Below are 11,417 nucleotides of genomic sequence, written 5' to 3'. Positions count from 1 at the left end.
CCCCCACCAGCCCTAGCCCTGACTCTGGCCCCCCCAGGCACTCCCTGACCCCATCTCCAACACCCCTGACCCCCAGCTCTGAGACCAGCCCCTCTGAGCTGGACACCCCTTGACCCTATTCCCCCCACAGCCCTGACCCCCTGCCCACCACCCAGGCCCCTGCCCTGAGCCCTGTACCTCCCTAATACACACCCAGCCCTCTGCTTGACTCCTTCATTCCCAGCCTTCTGCCCTGAGCCCTGACCCCCGCCCCCCCACCACTTCCTAGCCCCCGCCCTCTGCCCTGAGCCCTGCACACCCCCCAGGACCCTGCCCTGAGACCTGTACCTCCCTCATACACACCCAGCCCTCTGCTTGACTCTTTCATCCCCAACCGTAGCCCTGACTCTGGCACCCCCACCCATACCTAGCCCCCCCTCTGCCCTGACACCTCCAGCTCTCTGGGTCCTGGCTGCCAGCCCCGCACAGTCCGCTGCTGGTCTGGGGTTCTGGCTGGCGTACCCTTGCCAGCCAGGGTCCTGGCCACAGGCCTCGCTCAGCCCACTGCCAGCGTAGGTGAACAGAACTCCAGACCAGCAGCGGACTGAGCGGGCCGGCAGCGTAAAATCAACATTTTAATTTTATTTTAAACGAAGCTTCTTAAACATTTTGAAAACCTTGTTTAGTTTACAATACACTAGTTTAGTTGTATAATATATAGACTTAGAGAGAGAGACCTTCTAAAAAACATTAAAATGTATTACTGGCACGCGAAACCTTAAATTAGAGTGAATAAATGAAGACTCGGCACACCGCTTCTGAAAGATTGACCCCTGATGTAGATGGTTATCCTTCTTAACTAACTTAATAAACTCACATTTCCATCTGAGTATAATACATCTTATCTATACCTATAAAACAGGTTTTTTCCATATATTTCATCTACTGCTAGCTTGTTTAACCTGCCAAAAATTAAGAACATTCATATAAAGCTTTCATGAATCACTTTACCTGCCACAACAGGATCTCTTACTGTGACTGACTATTCCTTTCTGTTTAACTGACGAGATTCAGTTTATGTTTACACTGGAAACACTAGTGTCACTTACTACAGTGATGGAAGGGGTCCCATCCCCCTCTCCAAGAAATGGTAGCTAGATTGACAGAATAATTCTTCCTGGTTCAGCTTAACTACATCACACAGGGCATGACATTTTTCACAGCCTGATTGATGTGGTTAAGATGACCTAATTGTAACATTGATCAGCCCTTAAGTTTCCTCACTGTTGAGGCAAACAGAGCCTTGAATATTTTGTGAAGGATCAATATAACTGCTTCAAACTTTTTAACACCATGGTCTAAATTATTGCCACTCTGATAGAAATCATGATTTCCTACAGGAGGACCAGGCCTGTGCCACTTGCCTTATCCTTGCCTGCTCTACTGCTGCTTGTGATAGAGAAGTGTCTGCCTGGGCTACCCGAGCATTTTTCAGGTAATATTCAATTAATTTGTAGATTGTGCCTTGATTTTTATGTTTAAAATCTAATGCCACTACAGCCACAAAGAAATGCTCTTGCTGTGTTTACAGTGGGCAGGAACTGTTTGAGTTCTGTGTAAGTATTGTTTTAAAATTAGTGTAAACGTTTAACAAAGTAACGTGGAACATGCATTTTAAATGCAACTGATCATGCATATCTACTTAATTAGAAGTGAGTATGAAACTTTTGTTTTTTTAGAAGTTGTAATTTCTGCATAAAACTCATACTCTGCCCCACAAAAAAAAAATCAACAAATAAAAATGTCTTAAATGTTCAGAAAAACGCATGTGGAACTGACCATCTAATTTGTGTCTGTAATAGGCTAATGACCTGTTGTTCATCTAACTTGTAATTATTCAGTTTCCAAATTTGGGTGCACAGATCAGTCATACAGTCACAAATACATTTTTCTGAAAATTTTAGGTCAGTATTTTAAACTCGAGAAATGAAAAATTGCATTATTTTCTGTTTGTTTAACCCACATTTAATAAAATAAAGCCTGAAAATCAGATGACCTAAGTATGTGATATGCAAAGAAGTTAGTCTTTGTCTGGCATACCTTAGGTATGGCGGAGAAGCACAGATGCGATTTCCATCAGCTTTGCCTCCTCCAAGCAACCTAGGACCAATTTTGGGTTCTCCTGTTCCTGCTAGTGAGTAGCAAGCATTTCATTGGTTTTTTTTAATCTGAATTTTCACAACTTCTTGTACCTTTACCCTTTCTTATTTATATTAAATATTTTCCTTCTTTTCATTCACTGCCTCAATTCCAAGGAATAAATCTGCTAATTATCAGGGTTGAGTTTTTCCATTACTTTTCTTTTTAATTATTTTGGATTTAGGGGTTCACTGATGTGATTCTAAAACATGTCCAGGTGGGTGATGGAAGAAATGAGAAGTAAAATAAGTTAACTGTTAAGATTTTTGTAGCCGTTTTCCCCTTCCTAGGCTTCTGCCCCAACACACAGTTCTTGTTCAGTCTTCAGTGCCACAAGAGAACTAGTTCTGCCCTAACCCCCTTTGAACTTTTAATGTGATCCTTATTAGAAGGAAGGGCTCTCTGTATTATTCAGATCCAAGTGAGGAACAGGGGTGCTGGATCAATTTTTATGGTGGGGTGCTGGGACCCATTGAACCAAACTGTAAACAATGAAAACCACTTCAAGCCTGGGAGTGCAGCAGGCCCCCTAATTCTAGAACCTGTGGTTATGAAGTGAGCAGATTTTATGCAAACATCTAAAAATAGAACCTGATCTTAACCCGCAGTGCCCCTTTATTCCAGTCATAGCCAGTCTCTACATATGAACTCTACCGTGATTAAACAAAGAACTCTGATTATACCTGTCAGGGTTCCCTCCCCACTCTGAAATCTGGGGTACAGATGTGGGGCCCCGCATGAAAGACTCCCTAAGCTTATATTTTACTAGCTTAGATTAAAACTTCCCCAAGGAACAAATTCCTTTTCTTGTCCTTGGATGGTATTGCTGCCACCACCAAATGATTTGCACAAAAATTCAGGAAAGGGTCACTTGAAGTCCCTATTTCCTCTCAAAATATTCCCCCAATCCCCTTCATCCCCTTTCCAGGGGAGGCTTGAGAATAATATACCAACCAGTTGGTTAGCAATGTGAGCACAGGCCAAACCTTTTATCTTAGGACACTGAAAATCAATCAGGTTTTTAAAAGAAGAATTTTATTCATAAAGGAAAAGGAAAAGAATCACACCTACAAAATCAGGATGGAAGGTAACTTTACAGGGTAATAAAAAGATTTTAAACACAGTGGATTCCCCTCTGGCTCAGCTTCACAGTTACAAAAACAGGAATAAAACTACTTCTGTAGCATAGAAAAATAACAAGCTAAAACAAAAGATAATCTAACGCATTTCCTTGCCTCACTTACAATTTCTGTAATTCTTAGATGGATTATTCCAGGTTTATTTTCAGGAGATGTTGTCCCTGCTTGGCTTCTCTCTCCCTCTGGAGAGGTAACAAACAAAGAGGGCCACAAACAAATCCTCCCTCCTACCCACCTCCCATTTGAAAGTATCTTCTTTCCTCATTGGTCCTTCTGGTCAGGTGCCAACTAGGTTATTTGAGCTTCTTAACCCCTTACAGGTAAAGCGATTCAATACAGCTGCCCAGGAGGGATTTATGTTACCCATATCTCTCTGTTTCTGACAATACCATTAAACTAAATTTCATCTGATAGAATTTTAACCTAATTCTCTAAAGGTGAAGGACTACTGAGTTAACTTACAATGTCCTCTAGCCTGATCTGACACATAGTTTTGATTTTTCATAAAATAGAGTAATACGACAAAAAGGTTCTGATATTGTTATGAGAAAGAGAGAATTTCATTGAGTGTATAGAACACAATCGAAGACAACAGGTTCCATATTCAGCCCCATATCTAACTGAAAGGAAGCATTTGGGAAAGTGCATTGCATTGGGATGAGGCCTATTGTAATGAATAGCCCTTTCCTTTAGTACTCTTAGCTGTGGTTTATAAAACACGAAGGAATTCAGCCATTTTAAATGTTCAGTTAGTGACACTTTCCAAGCTTTATGATTTTGCCTAATATAAAGCTTATATTGTGGAATAATATTGTCCCAGCAACCTGTGGTAGAAAGAGAATATTTAATTTCTGTTTATACTGGAGAAGCAGGGTTTGGTTGTGTGGAAACATAAATATTTTTTAAAATAAATTTTAGTGCATTTGAATTTATACAGTGCCCAACAAGATCTCTATTTGATTGCCTAGTTTGGGTTTGGGATGTAACTGTTCAATTTTGCAATCCCTTAGCCCAAATCAGAGCTTTTAGGGAACTGTAACGTAAAGAGGTTATTTGAATCACTGTATTATGGGAAGCACTGATACTGCCCGATACTTTTTCATTATGAGTCTGTTTTCAGTTTTTTGTAATTTTTGCCAAACTTATTTGGGCTGAAATTTTCCATACCAAGTGTCTGCCTAAAGCTGATTTTTTTTAAAGATTCAGCTACAACATTTCAGCCTTTTCCAAGAATGAGTAGTAAAATTTTTGCCTATGTTTTAAACAAACAAACATTAGAGCTTTTCAACAAAACTGTAAACCTCCATGCTTTGGAGCAGGGAATTAGAATTTGGAAGGGGGTTGCCCTGCTGTTGGAGGGTGTGCTTTTTGCCATCCCTGTGAAAATTTGCCAAAACTTGGTCAAGTTACAAGTGTTTGAAAAATCTTGGTCCACACTTGCCCAGAAGAGACTTGTTAGTTTGGCAGCTAAATTCTTTGAGTCCCTCTGCGTCTTCTCACCATTCCAAACTGCAACTAGGCTGCACATATGCTGTCCCCACAGAGCAATAGCACATGGGCCAGCCCAAAGCTGAGCAGGAATTTTCCTGCAGTTGCTCCTTCTTGGTGCCAGAGGCTGCTGTGGTGCAGGGCACCAGAACTGAGATCAGAGAGACTCTCTCTCCTATGCTTTCAGTGCTCCCCTGCTGGCTCTAGGCCAGGGGTGGGCAAATTTTTTGGCCCGAGGGCCACCTCTGGGTATGGAAATTGTATGGCTGGCCATGAATGCTCACAAAATTGGGGGTGAGGGTTCTGGCTGGGGGTGTGGGCTCTAGGGTGAGGCCAGAAATGAGGAGTTCAGGGTGTAGGAGGGGACTCCAGGCTGGGGCAGGGAGGGTGGAGTGCGGGGGGGGGGTGGATGAGGGCTCCAGTTGGACATATGGGGTGAAGCTGAGGATGAGGGGTTTGGGGTATAAGAGAGTGCTCTAGGCTGGAACTGGGGTTTGGAGGACGGGTGGGGGATCAGGGCTGGGTCAGGGGGTTGGGGTGCAGGCTCCTGGTGGTGTTTACCTCAAGCAGCTCCCTGAAGCAGCAACATGCCTCCTCCAGCTCCTGTGCGGAGGCACAGCCAGGCAGCTCTGCTGCATGCTGCCCTGTCCACAGTCACCACCCCTGCAGCTCCCATTGGCCATGGTTCCCAACCAATGGGAGCTGCAGAGGCAGCACTTTGGGTGGGGGCAGCATGCGGAGCAGAGTTCCTGGCTGCCCCTACGCATAGCAGCCAGAGAAGGGGACATGCTGCTTCTGCGAGCTGCATGGAGTGGCCCCCGACCCCGCTCCCCAGGGAGAGCTCGAGGGCCGGATCCGGCCCATGGGCCATAGTTTGCCCACCCCTACTCTGGGCTGTGCAGAGGAGGAGGAGGCAACCTGAGTCAAATGCAGAGAGATGAACAACAGGAAGGGGTGATAGAGTGTGGGGGTAGGTTAGAAGCAGCAAATGAGAGAAAAGGTGAGCAGGAGTAGACGGTTATGAAGAGTGGAGGAGGATCCCTGAAGCAAGGGATGATAGGAGCTGAGAATTAACATGTGGGGCTGGACCTGTAGTGCAGGAGAGGAGCTGAGAGCTGGGCATTATGGGCAGGAGATGAGGTGGGGAACAGGAGTGGGGCAGGGGCAGGAGTGGGAAAAGGTGGAGATGGACAGGAGCCAAAGAGGATAACAGCTGGAACAAGAGCTGTGACTGAGAGATAGGAGCAGAAGGGGTCAGGGAGAGGCTCGGGAAATGGGAGATAAACGCCTATATCCATCAGATTGACTCCCCTTCAGAATTTGTAATTGACCAATTCCCAGTATTCCTTAGCTGTATACATGACAGCAATCAGAGCCACTGGCAAAGTGTGTGTCTCCATTCCCCTCTGGTGGCAGATTGACCCAGAAGATAACAGCTTTCTCCTGCTATGAGTTACTCCATTAGCTCAAGTGGTAGAGAACTGTGCTGTAGATCTAAAAGTCTCAACCCTGTTGGTGTCACAAGAGGGGGCAATATGGTTTCATGTGATGAAATTGGTTTTTTTCTTCTCAATTCTTTCTTACTTAAAACAATTAGGAAAAATCATCATAAAAATATTAAAAGAAAGTTAAGGTTGCAAAGTCAGGCACCTTAATTAAAGCTTGCACAACCTTAATTTGGCCCCTTATGGGTATGCCTTATGACACAATCTTTAATTACATGATCACTTACTGTTTTCTCTGCAGTATCATGCCTCATTCAGTGCACAGGGTGAACCTGCTTCAGGAATGAATCAGGGTTGTGTAGTGAAGGAGCCTGTTGTCTCTAGGAACCCTGCCTCATTTATTGCAGAAGTTGGGAGGTGGCAGGAGAGGATGGGTTTCATGGTTAAGACAGTTGAATGTCACCTTGGAGAATTGAATTCTATCCCTGCCACAGACGTGTTCTATGTGTTGCTGGGTAAGGAACGTAAACCGAATTTTTCCATGTGGCCATTGTGTGTCCCTCATTTTCTGGGTACTCCACTTGAGGCAATTGTTGTCTAGTTTGGAGAAGTGATGAAAATTCACAGTTGCAGCTGAGCTCAATGAAAGCCCAGATCTGAATGTACAAAGTATTATGTAAGGCTTTCGCATCCTGAAAGGGTCAGGCCCTAGGCCCTAGTTGACACTTTTGACAATTTTGTCTTTAATGTCTGGCCTCAGTTCCCAGGTGTAAAATGGGGATAATACCACCTCACAGGAGTGTTGCGCAGAGAAATTCAATATTTTTGTAGCAATGAGAACACCATAGGAAAGCCCAGGTGTTTGGTGCTGAGTTTGGGTTGTGTGCAGTTAATGAGGCATAATTAGGATAAAAAGAAATATTAAATAGCTACCCATTCAGTGAGTATAAACCATTCTGTGCACCAAATGAGGCAAGTGTTAGTGATTATGTAATTAAAGACTTTATGGTAATGAATATGTACAAGGGGCCAAACCTAGGTTGCATAAGGTAAATTTATTTCTTGTTTTTCTTAACTTCTGGATGCTTGACTTGGCAATCTTAACATTCTTTTCATATCATGGGTTTTTGTTGTTGTTTTTGATGCAATAGATGTATATATTACTTTCTTTCACCTTAGGTTCCCCTATGCCTATTGGCAGTCCCTATCCTAATCCAAGCTTTTTGACAACACCAGCACAAGGTATTTTATTTTTTCATTTTTTGTTGTTTTCTCAACTAGATTTATTTTTATAAAAAATAATTGGATTAATCTATATGTGTCCCTGTCCTAGGTTTGCACCCTCCTAGTATGTCAACCCCAGTGTTTGCTGCAGGCAGTTCAGTGTCTCAGGCTGGCGCATCCATGAGTGGTATGATGGGCCCAGAGATAGTGTTTTCAGGAAAACACAATGGCATCTGCATATACTTCTCTCGAATTATAGGGTGAGTTGTTCATGTAAAAGATGTCTTGTCACTCAGTTCATAACATAGTCTGTCCACTAATGGAGTAGTATTTGCTTTTGATACTGTATTTACTGTAGTTTAATCATTAAAAAGTGTGTATTTGTGACTAATCTAGGCAAATTAGTCTTACATACTAGCTTCTCACTACAAGAGTATAGTTAGCCATTGTAACATATGTGCAAAATGTCGAATTTATTGGTTCCCTTCCCTCTCTTAGACCTAATAGTACCCAGGTTATCTCACAGAGTGTGTCATCACACATAATAGACGAAGCAGGTAAAGAAGGAGTACGCTATAGCAATTTTTTGTTCTACTTTCTCCCTTACTGCTCCATTTGTTTCCTTCCCTTCCTGTTCATATGGTATCTGTTATCTCATTCCCTTTACAGCTCTGCTAATATTGCATTCTGTGGGTGAGCTGGGCAACAGATCTGCCTAGGCCCTGACCCTGCAATGGGCTGTCTACAAGCACAGACCCCTGCATACTCGTTTCTTAAGGTCCAGACCTGCAATGTGCTATTTGCTTTCAGCTTCTATTCAAGTCTGTAGGAAACAAGAATGCTCATCACCTCACAGGACTGAGCCCCTAGATTGTAGCCTTCTGGTTAAGGGATTTTTAAAAACCATGTCCTGTTCTGAGCAAGCTGTTAGTGCTTACCAATAATAAATAATGGTATTATTGATCTCTAGTATGCTAGAAGATAGCACTGCAAAAATGGGGATTTTGGCAAGTTTTAGCTTGTCCCCTAACCATGTGGTAGTAGGAGGCCTGTTTAAGAACAAAACCCTCTTTGGTACTATAAAAGTACTGCCTTTAAGAAAAAAAATGTGTATTATGGCATATCTTAGGGGGTCTGAACTTTTTTCTTGCTGAGGCCGCCCTCAACATGCTATAAAAACACCATGGCCGGGCAGAGGGGAAATGGGGGGTGCCAGGCCAGGGCATAGGCATAGTTTTACTTCTGTTGCGGGGAGGGGGCAAAGGACTGGCAGGGCTCAAGCCAGCTCTGCACAACAGGGTCCAGGAATGGAGCGCAACCTTCACCCCCTGACTCCCTCAGTAGGCCACTCAGCCTGTCTGGGCTGTGGAGGGATGCAACCAAAAAATATAACTCAAAGAGGGGACTCAGTTCAAAAAGTTTGACAGCCACTCAGGCTGCAGGGAGGGGGGTGGCTCAAGGTGCAGGCAGGGGATAGCTAGGGGCTGTGTGGGCAGGAAGTAGCTCAGCGTGCAGGCAGGAGGTAGCTAGGGATTGTGTGTGGGCAGGGGGTAGCTAGGTGCTGAGTGAGGGCTCCCAGTGCAGCTCCCAGCTTCAGCAGGGCGGGGGGCGCTGGGGCTCCTAGCTTTAGCCCCCACTGCTCCTGGCTTGGTGGGGGAGAGGTTTGCCAGCTCAGCCCCATGTTGCTCCTGAAATCGTGGCCTTGCGGGCGGCCGCCGGCTTCAGCCACGCGCCGCTCTCGGCTGGGGCGGGGCGGCCGCCAGCTTCAGCCCCGCGCCGCTCTCAGCTTCAGCACTGTGGCTTAGGGCACTGGGTTTCAGCAACATGGCTCTGCGGACCCCCAGTTGAGAACCTCTGGCATATATGATATTTGCCTGCCTACTCTCTTATCTTCAGCGACTACTATTAGCTTATGTGCAAAATAATTTGAGGAAATCAAACCTAGTGTTGTTAAAGCACATAAAGAGGTTTTGTTTCTTTAATTGTAATTTCTGTCTACCTGATTCTGAAAGTTACAGTTCCTACGCTCATGTTTTTTATGAATCAAGACCCTGATTTTTACAGGTTGACTCTTTGGGTTGGATTCAGGATGAGGGGAGGGTTTTTTATTACATAAACATTGGCAATTTGTATTAGGAAATGGTTTAGAAAAGAGAGAATTTTTCAAGGCCAATGGCATTTTTGTTAATTTATTTGGCGTTTAACATACTATTGTCTTGTATTTCAGAAATATATGGGATGGCAGTATAGTTGTTGAGAGAGTTTTCAAGAGTGGTAACCGAGAAGTTGTTGCAGTAAGTGGGAGATTATTTGGTCTTTTAAAATCTTCCTTAAAGACTTTATTTATTTCTCTCTAGCACTTTTACATGTCCTCTCTTATCAGTGACACTGCATTGTGATACTCATGACATTTTAACAGAAACAATAAATATTTATTGATTGTGTTTATTTTTTCTTTATAGGAGGACTGGGAATGAGATATAAAATCTTTCCCGTCTAAGTTACTAGTTTTTAAGTTTTACCCAAATTAGTGGTGCCTAAAAATTACTAGCTGGTATGTTTGGTGAGTTGTGTGAAATACATTGGTCTTATCTCCTAATACACATTATTTCAAAAGAAAACCCAAACTTGTTTGGGTTTTGCTTTGCTGACAGCCCCAGAAGAATGGCTGAGCAGAAATTGCTCTAATGCTTTGTGCAGCGTCCTAGCTTGTGACAGACTGAGTCAACAGAAGAGCTCTGCATGTCCATTCAGACCTTTGCAAGCTGCCTCTGTTTTTATTTTTCCAACAAGAGAGAATTTAGTTTCCCAATGGTGTCAGCTGGCACTAATATTCTCTTTAAAAAGGCAAAGAAAATTATATATAATATGCATGCAAATGTTCTAATAAACAAAAATCTTCATAATCTCAGATAGTCCAGTCCTGAGCTTCAACTGAGCCCATGGGGCAAAATGTGTAGAGGATTTCTGAGTGGATAAACTTCTAAGTACTAAGCTAATGCCAGCCTCATCTTCTTATTCAGCCAAATTTAGGTTTGGGCTGTGGTCTTCAGGTGGAACATGATAGTTAAGGCTATGATTTTGGCATGGAAATTTTTGTAAGTTTCATGGCAAAGTTATGCGGAGGGGGAAGGGGAAGAAAAGTCACGGAAAGGTCACCAATAATGTAGTTTTTGCTACATCAGCATGCACACAGGCTTTTAAGTAGTAAAAGCAAATTTACCCTATTCTAGGCTTTGCAGCCTGGCATACATGGTTGAAGTGCCACTCAGGTTTGGCATGTCCTCCCCTCATCTCCATCTATATGCACCAGACCTGAATGTCATGGTGACCCATGTACTCCACATTGCGATTGCCTAGTAGGGAGCCAGGTATGTGTGTTGGAAGGACTGCAAAAGTCCAGCATGACCATTTTGGAGTCCCTTCCTCCACCACCTTGTTCCCCCCTCCCACTTCTTATCCTCCCTGCTGGTGAGCCCAAGGTCCTCAGGTGACGGATCCATCCCAGACTCACCTGGTCTCCAGCACCAAGAGGAGCTGCCGCTGCAGTTCTGGCAGGTGCAGACCCAACTGCCAGCATACGACACAAAACAGGACCTGGCCAGCATGCTGCACGTTCAGAGTGGGAGCTGGTGCCAGCTAGCCAGGCTGTGGTGCACTCCTTTCCAGAGAGGTTTGAAAAGGTGGTGAGGCCCCTATTTAAAAAGAAGAACAGGAGGGAGATACTGCTCCTCCCTGCCCCCCGTCTTTGGCACCTATGGAGCCAGGCCCAGCATCATGCAACAGGAGCTGTCGCTGCAGAGTGAATGTGGGATGGGCTCCTGACAGACTTTATTCAGATTCATGATTACTGTGAACACCATGACCTCCATGCCAGAATCATAGCATTAATGATAGTGCATTAACTCCATATAGCACCTTCAGTATGTTGTCCTTTTGATAA

At 44.1% G+C, this 11,417-nt stretch overlaps 1 protein-coding gene across 2 annotated transcripts in view; it reads left to right on the top strand.

Annotated features, from left to right (window-relative positions):
* NUP155 (nucleoporin 155) overlaps positions 1 to 11,417 on the top strand; it is a 65,944-nt gene that overhangs the window by 27,165 nt on the left and 27,362 nt on the right. For both annotated transcript variants that reach the window (XM_032776471.2, XM_032776480.2), the window contains exons 15-19: positions 1,380 to 1,474; positions 2,085 to 2,173; positions 7,430 to 7,492; positions 7,584 to 7,734; positions 9,702 to 9,768. In XM_032776471.2, the coding sequence (XP_032632362.1) occupies positions 1,380 to 1,474; positions 2,085 to 2,173; positions 7,430 to 7,492; positions 7,584 to 7,734; positions 9,702 to 9,768 (465 nt within the window). The remainder of the gene's footprint in view (positions 1 to 1,379; positions 1,475 to 2,084; positions 2,174 to 7,429; positions 7,493 to 7,583; positions 7,735 to 9,701; positions 9,769 to 11,417) is intronic.

The sequence above is a fragment of the Chelonoidis abingdonii genome, chromosome 6 (genome assembly GCF_003597395.2).
Source record: "Chelonoidis abingdonii isolate Lonesome George chromosome 6, CheloAbing_2.0, whole genome shotgun sequence".
Taxonomy (NCBI): Eukaryota; Metazoa; Chordata; order Testudines; family Testudinidae; genus Chelonoidis; species Chelonoidis abingdonii.
Note: the sequence above shows the minus strand (reverse complement) of the source record. Positions and strands in the feature narration are given on the sequence as shown.